This window comes from Emys orbicularis, chromosome 5, assembly GCF_028017835.1.
Source record: "Emys orbicularis isolate rEmyOrb1 chromosome 5, rEmyOrb1.hap1, whole genome shotgun sequence".
Taxonomy (NCBI): Eukaryota; Metazoa; Chordata; order Testudines; family Emydidae; genus Emys; species Emys orbicularis.
The window spans coordinates 125,346,515-125,363,910 of NC_088687.1; the positions used below are offsets into that span (position 1 = coordinate 125,346,515).

The 17,396-nt window shown below is 44.7% G+C and overlaps 1 protein-coding gene across 1 annotated transcript in view; it reads right to left on the minus strand.

Moving 5' to 3' along the window:
- Nucleotides 1-1,163: 1,163 nt before the first annotated feature.
- HTT (huntingtin) overlaps nucleotides 1,164-17,396 on the minus strand; it is a 211,476-nt gene continuing 195,243 nt past the window's right edge. The window contains exons 62-67 of the mRNA XM_065405845.1: nucleotides 12,138-12,252; nucleotides 8,386-8,599; nucleotides 8,084-8,189; nucleotides 6,554-6,716; nucleotides 4,163-4,323; nucleotides 1,164-1,377 (exon numbers count right to left, since the gene is read on the minus strand). Of these exons, the coding sequence (XP_065261917.1) occupies nucleotides 1,164-1,377; nucleotides 4,163-4,323; nucleotides 6,554-6,716; nucleotides 8,084-8,189; nucleotides 8,386-8,599; nucleotides 12,138-12,252 (973 nt within the window). The remainder of the gene's footprint in view (nucleotides 1,378-4,162; nucleotides 4,324-6,553; nucleotides 6,717-8,083; nucleotides 8,190-8,385; nucleotides 8,600-12,137; nucleotides 12,253-17,396) is intronic.

The following is a 17,396-nucleotide window of genomic DNA, read 5'->3' on the forward strand; positions in this document are numbered from 1 at the left end:
AAACAAAACAACAACAACAAAACCAAAAAAACAAAAACAAACAAAAAAACCCAACGCCTCTGTAGCAGGTGAGAGCAGCTTAGTATACAAAGTGCTAATCCAGGATATCTAGTCCCCTCTCCTTTACATCTCAAAATAAAGAAACTCAAAACAAGCTACAGTCAAATGGATCACAAAAATGCCTTCTTAACATAGCATCAACACAATCTAGCCTATATATTCCAGTTTTTAAAGTGTTAACCTACAAAAATGTGAAACATAGAACATAAAATGTAACCTGTACATTAAGATGGATTTTAAAAATGAACATGAACTTGAGCACACGATGAGAAAATGAGGACAATACAGATGTCAAGACATTCAGTAGAGTGGCTTTTTGTTCATTTCAAATTACAGCACATCTCATGCACCACACATTTTACAATTTTACATACTTTACATGATATAGAAATATTTAAGTTAAAATTTCTTTTACTGATATATTGTACTCAAATTTTAAATCCTGAGAAGAAAAAAAGAAAAAAAAGTGTGGTTATGTATGTGCACTACATGTCCCATGCCACCAACACATACACCACAGTCGATTAGAAAGTCCAGAGAGAGAAGAATTGCATGCTGGAAGTGTTACTCCTGAAAACTGGTTTCTCATTTCCTTGTTTGGGAGAGACATTAGGAAACAATTTCTGATCTATACTACCTCACAGTGTGTGTATATATATATATGTACATAAACTATAAAGATTTGTAATGACTGCAAACTTGCACTGAGAGAGTATTTCTGTCAGAGTTTCGATACCAGATGCAACACGGTGACTTAAGTTGAACATCAGGAAGAAGAGTAATACCTGGCTTTCCTGCATAAAGTATTTGCCCATATATTTTACAGTTAATAATTCAGCCTCAGGTTAGTCCCAAACATTACATAAAACATATACATATTTCCATTTAGCACAGCTACCCACTGCTAATAAGAATGTTCCTATTACACCTTTCATGTGATTCTCTGTGGTGCAGAGTGCTTCTCCATGCAAACAAGCATGAAGTATAAAACTGACAGATGCAGATTCATTGCAGAAGCAAATCCCAGCTGCTTTCTACATCTTTAAATTTCATACCAGATTCCAAATCAAGCCACCGAGTTTCATTAACCAACATCACGATGTTCAGCATGCTGTGATCTTGTGAACATTTTGCAAGCAAGTTAGTAGGCGATGATATGGGCTTCCTGGCGATGCTACCATCTCAAATACAGACTGGAAGGCCCTTCGATCTAGTTCCTCATCTATCTGGTGTCTGTAAAAGTCTATGGCCACCAAACAGAAGAGGTTAATGTCCACTTGCTCTGATTTTCCCATTCTGCTGATAATATGTGGAAGACTGAGAAAGTAGTTAAGGGCATAATAATGAGGTAAGAGACAAACTTTAAAGTTTTACACAAAAATATCACTGACTTAAAAAGCATTCCCAGATAAATTAAATATTTTTGCTTTACTACTGTGTAACTGTAAATGCAAGATATCTGCAGGTAGCAATTAAACTGCCATTGCAGAAGCTTTATTTCTTAGTTATATTTCTCTGAATAACTATGCAACTTCCCCATTATTGTTAGCTTAAAATGAGTTGGTAGGAATACTTTCCACTTGTTAGATTATAGATTAGGAGAAACAAACCCTCATCAGCAACACAGTTCTGCACTGCTTAAAGATAAACAGAACTGCCAATGCACAGAGCCACAAAAATAATCATCAAGGAAATGTAAAACATAATGGAGACATTTCCATTTTTAGACTGTTTATCAAATGTCATATTCAGGGCTGATTTTCCTGAGCAGCAGTTCTTTTTAAGGTGAGAAGCTTTTTTTTTTTTTTTTTTAAATTACACATTCATTGGGCAATGCCATTGCATCCTTCAATTCACTGTTCCAACTATTTTGGGGAATGTTATCCTATTGCCAGTTTAAAATTATTGTGATTTGCTGCCTTGCAGAGGAATGTTTGCCAAATACAATTTTTTTGGGAGAGGTGGGGGAAAGACAGAGCTGCAAGGAGGGGAAAGAAAGTAGATGAGGATGTTCTTTTGAGAGTGTTTTACCCTAGAGCAGGGGTGGGCAAACTTTTTGGCCCGAGGGCCACATCGGGGTTGCGAAACAGTATGGAGAGCCGGATAGGGAAGGCTGTGCCTCCCCAAACAGCCTGGCCCCTGCCCCCATCCGCCTCCTCGCACTTCCTGCCACCTGACTTCCCCCCTCGGAGCCCCCAACCCATCAGAGCCCCCGACCCATCCAACCCCCCCTGCTCCTTGTCCCCTGACCGCCCCCAGGGACCCCACCCCCTATCCGACCGCCCCCTCCCGGGACCCCCTGCCCCTAACTGCCCCCCACTCTCCCCAGCCTCTTTTGGAATGTGGCCCTGCGAACATGAGTGGAGGAGCAGGGGCAGCCGCGCAGCCGGAGAGAAGTGGCGGTTTCCCCTTCAAAGCGCCGCTTCTCTCTGGCCAGCTGCTCGGCCGCCCGGTGCACCTCCTGAGTCCTCCGCCCCCGTTCCCCATGCTCCTGCCACACGCACTGCCTGCCTGCTCCCCTGACCCCGCAGTGCACTGCAGCCCCTCCCCCCCCTGCAGGGGGGTGCGCCAGTGCTGAGCTGCCCGAGTGCCCGGCCCTGGGGCCCCCTGTTGTTGGGGGGCCCCGTGCCAGAGCATCCTGTGTTCACTTGTAAATCTGCCTCTGAGCCGCACCGCCCAGCTGGAGCCAGCCATGCCACTGCGCTGCCGGCACGGCAAGCTGAGGCTGTGGGGGAGGGAGGACAGCAGGGGAGGGGCCAGGGCCAACCGGGAGCTCAGGGGCCGGACAGGATGGCTCCACGGCCTGTAGTTTGCCCACCTCTGCCCTAGAGCATGGCACAATGCTTATGACTGATTTTTAAAAGGAAAATAATAAAAAGCCACCTTGAAAATATCTGGTAAAAAGTTCTAAACATTATAGGATCGTTAATCATTTGTTCCCTGCAATAAATCACTTCTCAATGTCTCACAATTTTTTACATTAAAAGCTTACACCACTAAAAGAAAGATTTTCCATAGTAATGTAGGGGTTGAGATGCAAGACTCCCCTTAAAATATATGTAAGCGATATGGCTGAACCTGACATACTGCTAAAAAATTCACCCCTATCTGATATTTAAATAATTCACAGTTTACATCTGATAGTAAAGTTATAAACCATTATGGTACCAGTGTTGAACTATTACAGCTTGTACCAACTGGCATCCACTCTTGGCAATTCAAACAACTGAGTTGTAGATTAAGACCAGAAGGGACCACCATGACCATCTAGTCCAGTGGTTCCCAAACTGGGGTTTGCGAAATGTTACAGGAGCCCCTAGACTACCAGCTAAGCAGATCAAAGCAAGCATATCTATCACACTGAAGAGATTTAAACTTCAAGGCTCCTTATAAGAAATGGAAAGGGAGGTGGATATTTTTTGCTGTTTTTAAAATTAAATAGGCAGCTAGTATTGTTTTTAAAATTATGAAGAACAAGTTTACGCTTTGTTGTAACGTGAGTTGTTTGCCTGGACTGCTCAAGACCTGAATGCTTGTGTAGGAAGAACGCTTTGAGTTGGCTTCTTAAATACAAGCTATGAAAGTGAGATCTTGGAAGAGTGGTGCCGTTTTCATAATGTAATAAAAATACTGTAATGATAAATAATTAATAACAGTGTGTAATAAGCATGTCATAAAAACAAATTTTATATTTCCAAGATCACTGCGTTTATAATTTATACTCAGGTAAAGGAGAAAATCCCTGGAAATATTCATTTTTAGAAGGAGGTTCACAAGACTTGACATTTTTAGGGAAAGGGGTTCACAGAGGTTGTTAAAGTTTGGGAACCACTGATCTAGTCTGATCTCCTGCATAATACAGGTAATACATTTTAACCCAGTAATTGTATATTAACTACTGAATAGACATGGAGAATGAACTATGTCATCACTTTTCGAAGTGGCCCCACTTGGTGAAATCTGATGCCCTGGCAGGGCATTGTGGAGAAGTACTGCTGCCCATGGTGTACTTGTTAGATATAGGAAGGGAGGATTTCAGTTTCCAGTGTTATCAATCCACTTTACAGAAGTGCTAAACCCACATAAAAATGGTTTAGGATACATTGCTGAAACCCACTGAGTGGTGGAAGCACTGACAAAAAAACAGGAAAGACTCCACATTGCCATTGCAACAGGCGTTCTCTGTGTGAAGTTGGAGAGAGAGAGCATCACCCAATCACGGACCATTGGTGACTGTCCAGTGGTATGTAGTGTCTGAAAAACCTGCAAAAATTATAATAAATATTTCATGTGGGAAAAGACGTTAGAACACTAATGGCCAGACATAAAACATACTGCAAACATGTAAGCCTAGATGAGTGTCCTGCTACTCCAAACCCTAGAGACATTTTACCCACTAAGATGGGTGATTCAAGTAAGCATAAGAATATTTATTAAATCTTTATGATATTAGATGTGGCAGTCAGATTTTAGGAGTCGGGCTGTCAGTCAAAAATGTTCATTACGTACATGAGATTGCCTACAAAATTCCATTTGGGTACATTGTGACAGATAGCTGTATCTAAATATAATTAAAATAGCACATTAAACATCTGAGCCTTCAAATAATTTGTGTGTGATTAATTTCTACTTCAGATGTTGGGGAAACAGATCTCAAGAGATTATGCCAAAACAGCATATCCAGACTAGTGTTACAACTGAGGGGGCTATTCTTCCCAACCCATCTCAAATGATCTGAGACACTTCAGGGTGCCCCACCCAGTTATACGTAGATTCATAACTGTCTACTTTCTGTTCACTGATTTGGTAAGTGCCAGTTTAGTCATGTAATACTATGACCATGGATTTTGCCCTCTTTGGAATGTCATAGTACATCTAAACCTTTAAATGGGAACTAGAACGAGACTTGCATAAAAACTACAGTAACTCCTCACTTAACGTTGTAGTTATGTTCCTGAAAAATGTGACTTTAAACGAAACAATGTTAAGTGACTCCAATTTCCCTATAAGAATTAATGTAAATGGGGGGGAGGGGGATGTTAGGTTCCAGGGAAATTTTTTTTTTACCAGACAAAAGGCATTATACACATTTTAAACAAGCAATTTAATACAGGTATAAGTTTTAAACAATTTTAAAGAAACAATTTAATACTACAATCATCATTGCTGAGTATGAAGCAATGGGGGGTGCCCCCACCTTACCCCACACAGGCACAGCCCACTGGCACTGCAGACAATGCGGCAGGCAAGGAGGCTGAAAGTGCTGTAGGTTAGGAGAAGCACGTTGCGCAGCAGCAGCTTCCCCTACTGTGCAAGCACCAGGGGCGGGGGGCTCAACCCTCAACCCCCCCACTCCACCCCTTCCCCCAAACCCTCACCCTTAACCCGCCTCTTCTCCCCCCACACCTCCTCCCCCTTTACTCCGAGTGTGCGTCCTCGCTCCTGCCTCCTGCGCGCAGGCCCCCCCCCCTCTCCCCTGTCTCCTGCCCACTGCGATCAGCTTGTTTGCGGCATTCAGGAGGCAGGGGAGGGAGGGGGAGCCTGCGCGCCGAGTCCTCGTTCCTCCCCCCTCCCTCCTGAACGCCGCAAACCAGCTGATTGCCACGGGCAGGAGCCGGGGGGAGCAGAGGGAAGGGGGGGGGCTGCGTAGGGGAGCTGATAGGGGGCCGCCAGCTATGAACAAAGCAGGCAGCCAAACGACTTTATAGCGGCGCATAGCACAACTTTAAACGAGCACGTTCTGTAATGGAGCAGGGATGTAAGATCGAAAGGACGTTAAGCGAGAGGACGTTAAGTGGGGAGTTACTGTAATTTTCTACCCTAAATTGACAAATTAGGTAAAGTTGATTCTCTATCATGAACAGGCCTCTTTCCCTCACTCCTCAACAGGGTATAACATGAATAAGAGTGTATAAACCTTTTCTTTGATTTCCTGGCTCTTAAAATAAAATTTCCCCTGCTTTCTGTTATGAATTCAGTATTGTAGGAATGTAGTCTTCTCTGAATTTTAGTATTTCAGAATTACAGGTTTTATTTATTTCAACTTGTGCAAGTAAATGTGAGAAAACAAAACATGTTCAGGTCTATCTTTGGAATTTCTAATTTCGCTCTTCAGTATAATAGCACAAGCATGTAGTTTGTTTACTAAAACAAAGCCACATGCAGGTTTATTTTGCTAGTCACTTTTATGAAGTTCTGCACCAGAATTATATGTATTGTGTCATGAAATTTAGCATGAACGGCATTAAAAAAAAAATCTGAAAAAATTTGCCATTTTCACATATTCAGGTCAATGTCACAAATGGAATTTTCAAATGTCAGTAATGGATATCTTCAGAAGTGAAAAGGTTTAAAATAATTTTTGCCAGATTATATGCTTGACATAATACCAGTAATAGTACATTTGCCAGGAGTCCTAGTTACTGACTTCAAAGAGTGAACAGCCTTGCACCAAAAGTATATTTATGAAAAATCAATTTAAAAAATACACTACCTTATAAACTACTGTGGCCATGAATTGTGGGTATGGCTGCTGGTTGGATAAAAATTCTCCAATAACTTTGTTCATTACATCCTGTGGAGGGAAAAAGTCATCTAGGAACTGAGGGAGGATCCGTGCCACTACTCTAGCTTCAAAAGGAAATCCTTTCCGGATCCTAAAACAAAAAAGAGAATGAATATATTTGACCATTTTAATTCAGTAGAACATTCATGCTGATTTAGTCCCTAGGAAATTTTCCCCACTGTTTTTCTAGAGTCAAGAGGAATAGGAAAGGAATTCTTTTCTTTTATATGTAGATAGACCTGCGGGCTCTTCAGCATTGAGATCTAACACTGACCCCACTGACAATCCAGTTCTTCAACAGCTGTATGACATTCAACTTTTGACTGCTAATGGGTTTATTTTTTTAAATGATAGGCTGTGACTAAGTGAAGCTCTAGAAAAAAAAACAAAGAACAAACTAACTCTACACCTGAGAGTACCACACTATGTCTGAGATGCATGCTAAAAAGATGGTGTGTCTGTGCATTTGGGGGAATGCATTAGCATTGTTGGCAATCTGAGAAAGAAAATTCACAAGTAAATTTTTTTCATTTTCATCCATACCATCTCTGCTGGTTGAACAAAAAGGAAATAGCAAGAAGAATGTTGTGTTAGGGATGGAGAGAAACAGAGCTAGACGGCAAGGAAATGAAGGTCATTTTCTTTAAGGATACTTTTAATGAGGAACCACCAACTGGAGAGTCTTCCGGTCAAAGGCTGCATCTGTTGATGCTTGCAGATCAAGCTCATGGTGTCCTTGGGAAAAGCAGATATTAACTACCACACCACTGATTTTCCCTGCAAAGGTACACTCTCTCTGCTTCATGAGGGTTGAGCTTGTGGAGTGCACCATAATGCCTTTCAGGACTGACCTATGAAATCTTAAAAGGCGGTATTGTCTAAAGCATTTAGCATTGGTGTAACTGTACCCACTGAAGTCAGAGGTATAACTCCCACTGAAGTTAAAATAAAATAAAAGTATACTTTTTAATAGTTCTTGCAGTTCACATACTCATAACCCTCAAAATGGGCATTCCAACCCTTCGGTGATTACTTTATGCAGCCAGAGTCAAAACTACGATTTTCATCATGACTGCGGAAATGATATTTTTCTGACTCCATTATAAGTGTCAATAAATAGGATTATAGTATTGTTAATGCTTACTTTGTTATGATCATTCAAATATTTTACACAAGTAATCACCGTATGTGCTGAGGCATGTATTTTAGGTAAGCAGAGGCATTTGTTTTGTATAACGTTTAATGTTTCCTATTTACATTCTTGTACGTCTGTGTTGGACCCAACCGCTGTAATGACATTGCTGTGTACATTATTGGTAAAGTATTTTTAATCAACAGCACAGTAACTATCAGCAATGACATTTTAAAATCATGAACAGAATAGTGACCAACAAATTGAGCCAATGCCAAAATGTGAGGCTTTTATTCCAGTTTATGCTGCAGGTTTTGTTTTCTTACCTATCAAAAAGAACAGACACCCGTTCCATAGCTACAATAACAGACTCACTGTCTGGAGCTGTGGGATTTGCATCTGTTGCACGACTTGGGCTGATTTTCTCTTTTCCTAAGCAGAAAAAAAGATATCTTATAATAAGTTCACTATGGGAATACAGGTATAACTGAAAAAAATTCATTTCCGTCAGTAAGCTGTAAACATTTGTTTAATTTTCTGGAAAGTGCTCTAGAGGAGCTAGATATTAGTCTACTAAAAAGATGTATTTAAAACACAGAGCATAAATAATTGACTAATAAATCCACACCTGTATACATGCAAGTCAGCATTAACCCCAAGGCTGCCATTGCTCTGTGGGGGCTGTGTATGTTCACTCTGTCAACACTTAGTTTAACTAAAGATTCACTATCCAGTCTAGAAAGTTGCTCTGAAAGAAGGAGTCGTTCTAATCCTCTGAGGACGCAATGGTAAATAATGGATGGAGTTGATTCATCACTTCCAGACACCATTACGCCACAGACCTGAAATAAGCAAGAAAGAAATCTAAGAAACAATTGATTGTATTTAACTAAACTCCGATACCAATATATCAGAAAACTACTAATGTACAATTGTAACAAGGAGAACTGATTTAATCTCTCATTCAAATCCCTTTTGGGGGGGGGGGGGAGAGAAGAGAGGGTACTCATCATACTGTAACTTGAGTTCTTTGAGATGTTTTCTTCCTATGGGTGCTCCACTATAGGATGCGTGGCTACCCTTGACTGGAGAATGCAAAGCAGTATTCGAGGGTCCATGCCTGCACAGAGCAGCACCCTGTGCCTACAAATGAGGGCACAAAAGATGGCCTGGACCCACCACCACTCAGTTCCTTCTTGACTGTGAAGCAGAGCCACCACAGACAAGAAAAAGGAGGGCGGGAAACAGAGGACCCAGAGGGACAAAACATCTTGAAGGACTCAAGTTACTGAAGGCAAGTAACCTCTCCTCCTCCTTCGAGTATATGTCCCTATGGATGCTCTGCTGTGGGAGGCGGGTGCTGAAGAGGCAAGTCCAAGAAGACTGCAACACCAAAGGTAGTATCATACCTGGAAACATACCATCCCTGGAGCGTATGTAGGCAGATCTCTTGGAGACATGAGGCTTTGGATAAAACATTGGTAGGTGGATCTCTTAATTAATATTATTCCAAAGAGACCTTAGGGAAGAAATGAGGATGGGGATACAGTGTAACCTTATCTCTACAGAAGGTAGTAAATGACAGGTCTGCCATACAAGCACTGAGTGAAATTATGGCTATAAGGAACAAAGTCCTGAGGGAGAGGTGGAGGAAAGAACATGTATGTAGGTTCAAAGGAGGGTTTCCTCAGCACAGGATCCAGGAAAGTAGATGCCCTCGTCCAAGATGTAAAATTGTTTCTTAGAGGGAGGAGCAGATGATGATATTGTAAAAAGGGGGTGGTCTCTTTTTGGAGATCTAGATCTCCTCTGAAAGTCCAAAGGTCTGAGAAAAGTTTGCTGAGAATGGTACTGACGCTGTATAGAGCACTGTGATGTTTGGGACTAAACTGTTTCTCTGTTGCAGGAATGTAAATTCCCAGAGACCTTAAATTTGACCTCAAGTCCCTCAGTGTGTGGAGGGACAAGTCTGTAAGCACTGAGGAGCTTGGACCTTCAAAGGGAAGGTCTTCAATCATATTCTGCACTTCTCTTGGGAGGCCAGAAGACTAGAGCTAGGATGGTCTCTGCATACCTAAAGCCATAGCTAAGGCTCTAGAAGCCATGTCTACGGCATCTAAGGCAGCTTGGAAAGAGGTTTTAGCAATTAACTGACCTTCCAAAATGATGGCCTGAAATTGTTCCCTCTGGTCCTGTGGCAGATGTTCAATAAAATGTGTGAACTTGGAATGTGTGTTAAAATCATTATTTGCCACCCGGGCTTGGTAGTTTGCCACTTGAAATTGGAGAGCTACTGCGGACTAGCTTTTTCAACCCAGGAGATCTAAACATTTGGACTCATCATAAGGAGAAGATCTGGAGCAGATTTGTCATTTTCTTTCATTAGCTGCGTTCACCACCAGGGAATTGGGAGTGGGGTGGGAAAACAAATGTTCCATTTGTTTGGTTATTATACTGTACCTTTTTATCTGTCCACTTAGCAGGTGGGCTGGATATTGGCAGATGTTCGTTAGATTGTGCAAGCAGACGATAACAGAGCCTCACTGATTGGGAGTGCAATTTTGCCCTGAGGAGTGATATTTAGAATGTGCATCAAGGAGCACAGACTCCTGAACCTCCTCTACTGGGATCTGGGGGAATTCTGCCAGGTATTTAATGAGGCCTTGGAAGGCTGGAAAGTAGTCAGCAAAAAAAGGTGTTGGGGGCATTACCACCTAATTGGTGGAGGAAGAGAACTTAGCTGATGGGGTGAGTTTCCCTCCATCTGTGGGTCCTGCTTTTCTTCAGTGCGTCCCAGGGCCAAAGGGGCATAAGGTACCAAAGGATGATCCTGCAGTACGGAAGGTAGGTCAGGTGGTGCCTGTGAGTGATGCGGTGCCAATGGATATTGGGATCTCTTTTTGGCTGGTCCCTATAAAATTGTTCACCAAGCTGACCCCAGGGATTCCAGTGAGCCCACTAAGGGGGTGGAGAGAGGAAGGTTTTCCCCAAGGATATTCATAACCCCTGGATGTACGGAATCTGGGGAGGTCCAGAAGATCCTCCTCAGAAAGGCAGCTCAGTGGGGTGTGATGGTATGGTGCCAAAAAAAGAGCCTATACTGAGACCTCGGATTCTGAAGAAGTGTCACCCCTGGGCTGAAATGGGGAGCATCAGATAAAGGTGCTGGTACCAGAGGCCTGACTGGAGTTCAATCCAGGATGATTGTGGTTGCAGGTGACTGAGCAGTACCAGGGAAAGGGTTTTCATAGAAGTCCATAACAGAGGGGACTCCACTTCCTCTGGTATGAAAAGGGTCTCCAAGAGAGAAATCTGAAGGGTGCTGGAGGGCTATGGTATCCTGAAGTCTGAGTTGGTAGAGGAGAGTGGTCAGTCCAGTGATGGTGAGCGTGGTACTAGAGAGGCTTGTAGAGGAACTTCTCTGACCTCAGAACTCCAGTGCAGAGAAGACGACAGTACCAGAGCATGAGTAGGAGCCTGTGTACCGAGAGGTAAATGGCTCCCTGTGCTATCTGTTAGAAGAATTCTCCACATGCTGCTTCTTATATGGTACTGACAGCTCAGTACTGGAATTGTATGGGAACCTCAACCATTCCCCTTGAGAGATGTGAGGTCTCAGAGTGGGATTTATGGGTGACCTACCCCTCTTCCTTATTTCCCTAGCAGGGGAAACAGTCTTCTATTTCTAAGCAGTCCTAGCCTCTGAAGGTGTGGCTGGAGCCGGGGCTAGTGAGTATTCCATTAGAAGGAGCTTCAGCCTAACCTACCTATCTTTCTGCAACCTGCCTCTAAATCCCATACAGACCATGCACTTTGATGGGACATGGGTGTCTCCCAGGCAGCAACGGTAGCTCAAATGCCTGTCAACTACAAGGAAAAGACCTTTGGGCAGGGCTTAATCCCCAGGGTCTTCGGCGTAACTCATAGGACAAAGAAAAAGGTGTGTGTGGGGGGAGGGGGCAAGCTCCTTCTACACCCATCTGTGTTAAAACTAAAAAGAGAAATAAAATAACTAAACAAATGAAAGACAAATTTAGAATAAGTCACTATATTAAGAAAGGCAGGAAGCCAAGAATCAGCGGATACACAATTGCTCTGTATCAAGTCGCGGGCAGCTGAGAAGGAACTGAGCGGCGGTGGGTAAGTATCTTATACGACCTCAATTGGAGGCACAAAGTGCTGCTCTGAGCAAGTGTGGGCCCTCAGGGAGCACACACAAACCCTAGGGTGGATCATCCATACAGATATATATGCAAAGAAGAAAACATTTTTTTCATAAAGCTGATCAATAATAATCCACGTAAAAGTTTTTTTTTTAAATCTGCACTGCTTCAAGACTGCATCAATCTTCTGTAATCTGGAGCATTGTGCAAAACATACCTGTATAATTCCTGCAGAGAATTCCGGCCCTACATCAAGTGGGTAATTCTCTATCAAGTAGAATGCCGCAGCACACATCACTAAAATATGCTGTTGGTTATGGACATGTACACAGCTGTAAATAAGCAAGAAAGCAAATGGTTATAGATCAGTAAAGAAGTGGTTACTTACTGTAAACTGTGGTTCTTTGAGATGTGATGCGGACGTGTATTCCATGTAGCTGTGCGCATGCCCAGCATGCCAGACCTGAAGAATTTTGCCTACAGTATCCATAGAGGGATGACACTTGCACCTTGTGGCCATAGCCCCTCCCTGGCTATACGAAGTAGTGCCACCTCAACCCGCCTCAGTTCCTTTGCACTGAACATCCAGAAACTAGACTCTAATGCAGAAAAGACAGCGGGTGGGTTGTGGAATAAACATCTGCATCACATCTCAAAGAACCAGTTGCAGTAAGTAACCATTTCTTTTTCTCGAGTAGATGCAGCTGTGCATTCCACTTAGGTGACCCACAAGCAGTACCCCCCACCCCCACCCAGAGAGGTGCTCGGAGTCTATTTAAACAAGGACTTCAGGACTGTGTTCCCAAAGTTGGTATCTGCTCTGGATGCTGTGGTAATGGCATAATGGTTCATAAATGTATGTACTGATGACCATGTAGCAGCCCTGCAAATATCCAATATTGAGACGTCACTTAAGAATGCTATTGACATACCTTGCACTCTTGTAGAATGAGCTTGCACCCATAAAGGGTGTGTAGCTGAAGCTTTTTTATATGCAGTCTTGATGGAGAAAATTATCCACTTAGAAATTATCTGTGAGGAGACTGTTTCTCCCTTCATACAGTCTGCATATGACACAGACAAGGCAAAGACCAAAAGGGTTTAGCCCTGTCCAGAGAAAAGGTCAGACATTGTCCGATGTTCAATGTGTGAAGACACTGCTCCTCTGGAGCTGAATGCAGCTTAGGGGGGAAAAAAACAACAAGAAGCAAATATGCCTCCTGGTTTTAATGAAACCGAGAGACCACTTTAGACACAAATTTCAGGTGCGGCTGCAATGTCACGGTCTTTGCAGAACTACATGTAAGGAGGCTCTGCCATCAAAGCCTGCAGCTCTCACGCTCCCCTTGCAGATGTTACCGCCACAAGGAAAAAAGTTTTTTTGACATAAAAGATGAAAAGGGCAGTATGCAAGAGGGTCAAATGGAGGTCCCAAGAAAGCCGCAAAGACCGTGGTAAGGTCCCAGAAGGAAACTGGTTTCCGCACTGCTGGATGGAGATGAAGGATTCCTTTCAAGAATCTCACCACTGTGGAATTGGAAAACACCAATCTTCTATGAATGGGTGGATGAAAGGAGGAGACTGCCACTAGATGCACTGTCAGCGAGCTAAGCATAAGCCCTGACAACTGAAGCTAAAGCAAATACTCCAAGATGTCCTGGATACCAGCCAGCATTGGGTGAACTCCACAGGCCAATGATCACAATGAAAAACGCTTTCACTTTGCTGACTAGGCTATCCTGATAGGCTTTCTACTACTGAGGAGGACCTGTTGAATAGCCCTTTCTCCTCATTCAACCTTAGAGCAGCCATGCCATGAGATGCAGGGAGCTGAGCCCAGGATAAAGAATGCAACCGATGCAACCGTGATTCTGCATGAGCAGGTCAGGATGGAGAGGAAGGAATATGGGAGGCTAAACTGACAGCACAAAAAGGTCAGAAAAGCAGCCCTGCCTCTGCCATGCCAGGGTAATGAGGATGAGCTTGGTCTGATCCACTTTCAGCTGGAGGATGACCTGTAGAACGACTGCGATCAGAGGAAAAGCATACAGGAGAGCCGACTGACAGCTGAGGTGGAAGGCATTGGTCAGGGAGCCTGTACTGAGGCCCCCTTGAGAACAGAACAGATGGCATTTTCTGTTGTTCCTTGTATCAAGCAGGTTGATCACCAGGATGCCCCACTCTGCAAAAATGACTCGCAGATCACTGAGCTTCAGAGACCACTCATGGCTCAAGGAAAAATTCCTGTTGAGATGATCCGTGAGAAGAGTCTGGATCCCGGGCAAGTGATTAACCATTGGAGTGATATTCTCGTCAATGCAGAACTGCCACAACCTGATTGCCTCTTGGCAGAGCACTCTGGAGTGTGCTCCCCCTTGCCTGTTCACATAATACATCATAGTGATATTGTCAGCATGTGAACTATCGAACCCTTGATGTGGTCTAGGAAAGTGAAAAAGGCATTGTAGATGGCCCAAAGCTCCAGGACACTGATAGGCAGTGGAACTTCCTGCTCTGACCACAGGCCCTCAACGACACCAGATGCATTATGTAACCTGTCGGTGACAATGGTCCTGGATGGTAAGGGCTTGACATACATTTCCGTGAAACATCCACCACTGCAAGGAATCCAGGATCAACGAAGGGAGACAGACCAACATGTCCAGGGATGAAGGGTTGGGTGGTAAACCATCCTGAGCCATATTTGCAGAGGGCAGAGGCATAATCTTGAGAACTGAATCACCAGTGCATGTGGACATGTTGCCTAAGAGCATCAGGCACATGCGCATTGTCATGGAAAGTTAAGACTGCAGACCGAAGCAAAGGCAGCAAATTGTCTGCAAACAGTTGATCAGCAGGAACTCTCTCAAACTCGTATTAGGGCCTCTATGAACTCGATTGTTTGAGTAGGGACCAATGTTGACTTTTCTATGTTTGGCATGAGACCCAGACGGTCGAGTAAGCGCAGAGTGATGCACACGTGAGAAGGGACTTCTTCCCTGGATTTGCCCCTGGGTAGCCAGTTGTCCAGAAACAGGAAGGCATGGATTCCCTTCTTTTGGAGGTATGCCATCACCATGACCATACATTTGGTAAGAACGCTGGTGGCAAAAGACAGTCCGAAGAGAAGGAGTGTGCACTGAAAATGGTGGTTTGTCATAACGAACCAGAAAAATCTTCTGTAGCTCAGAAGAATCGCCACATGGAAATAAGCACCGTGAAGAATGCAACCATGAAGGTCCAGAGCAGCAAACCAGTCAGAATCAGCGTGGGGAGGATAGTTGATAGGGTGACCTCCGGAACCTCATGTATCTTATATATTTGTTGAGGTTGAGAATAGGTCTTACCCCTCCCTTGGGTTTGGGAACCAGGAAGAATAGAAGTCTTGACCCCAGGGTTCTTGAGGAATTTCCTCCACCACTCCCAATGCAAATAAAGAATGGACCTGCTCAAGGAGCAATATCTCATGAGAGGGGTCCCTGAAGAGGGACGGGGAGGGAGGGTGGGTGGGCTGGAGGAGTGGAGAGGAAATGGATTGCATAGCTTTATCTGACAGTGCTTAGGACCCAGCTGTCAGTTGCCATTAAGCCCCAAACATCCAAAAGAGTGCCAGCCTGTCCCTGAATGGAGATGGGGTAAAGGAAGTGACAACTGGACCAGACCAAGGAATCAAAATGGGCACTTGGGTGGTGCAGGGGGAGGACGCCAACTGGCCGAACCCCCAGACCTGACTGCCCCCTTCTGGGGTAATCCCACTGTCTCGGGGAGGAAAAGGCTTCCCAAAGGTGTGTTGCAGATGGCATTGCTGCTGTTGGCCACCGAAGTGGTGCTTCTGCATCCCAAGAGACAAAGGCTGGCTCTAGAGTCCTTGAAGGAATGCAGTGTTTTGTCCATCCTGTCTAAAAATAACACTCAGCCATTGAAGGGCAAATCCTCTATGGCCTGTTGCACGTTAGGAGCGATGCCTGAATTCTGCAGTCAGGACACCCTGCTCATGTTCACAGCAGAGGCCATAACTCTGGCTGAAGTGTCTGAGACATCCAGCATGGACTGCAATGACATCTTGGCCACTAAGCAGCCTTCTCTGACAAATGTACAAAATTCCTCTCTGGAGGTTTTAGGCAGCTGGTCTGCAAACTTAAGACATAGCTGTCCAATTGTTTACAAAGTCGTACTTGGACAATGCCCGCTGGTTCGCAATCCACATTTCCAGGGAAGAGGTAGCTTCACTGAGGTGGGTCCACAGGTCTTGACACCGATCTGCCCGGTGACCTTGCCTTGCACCAAGCTGAGAAGTGCAACCTCCACGATTAAGGAGCATCCTATGGATTCCCTGGAGGCCACTGGTAAGGATAGGGAATTAGTGGCCAAAAGGTGTCAGGACAGGACTCCCCATCCGAATCACAAGAGGAGTGCCAATCCTGGTGCCCATAGTGCTCCATAAATTGTTCCTGATGTGGGTTGGGTGATGGAGAGCAAGAGAAAGATCCTGACCTTAACGCTGTGGAGTCCAACCTGATGGAATGAATAACTGATCTGACTCAGCCACAGCCCAGAATGAGGCAGGGACCAGTGCCGATGATGGAAGCAGTACTGCCGGCAACAAGTACACTGGTGCTGGAAGCGATGTTGACACCAAATTCAGCAGTGGTACCGAAACAGTGGTACTGATGGTGTCAAAGTGGAGGGTGGTGAAAGCCATCAAGGTAACATCTGCAGTGCTGACTGCAATGGTGCCAAGGTCCCTTGCACTGAGCCTGGCACCGGCCCTGCTTCCATTGACTGTGCAAGGGGAACATCAGAGCCCTGACAGAGCCAAGGGTTCAGTGGCCAATCAACACAGTCCTGGCCAAGTCCTGGACCAAAGGAGAGGTCGGAACAGAAAGGCATAGGAGGTCTGTAGCTGCCTGTTATGTCACCAACGTGGAAACAATCAGTGCCCTAGTCGGTACTGGACTCACCGGATGCCCCGGGCAAGAAACGGAGTCGACAGTACAGGGTCTCTACCTCCCTACTTGGTACCAGGGAACAATTAGAGATAGCCACACCATCCCACATCCCACACCTTGTGTCGGTCCATGCTCTTCCTGGAGCAGTCCAAAATCGGTCTTACGGGACCTTTTCCTCAGTGCCCTCGATGGGGAACAGCTCCTCTGTCTCTTCAGAGAGGTGCCTGCTCCAGAGCATGGAGCGGTAACACTTTTGGACCCTGAGGGTGACCTTGGCTCCAACGAGGGCCTTGGTGCAGAAGCTGGCTGCATGGCCTGTTTGAGCAAGTGCTATTTCAATCGAAGGTCCCTAGCCCCTTGAGTCTGTTTCGTGAACAATCTAGTGATAAATCACCGCTCCTTGACGTGGGCCTCAACCAAGCACAGCACGCCCAGCGTGTGGGAATCGTTGTTAGGGATCACTCCCCCCCTCGAATGGGGCCCCAGGATTGGGGGAAATACCCACGGGTTCCAAAAGGGCCATTGCA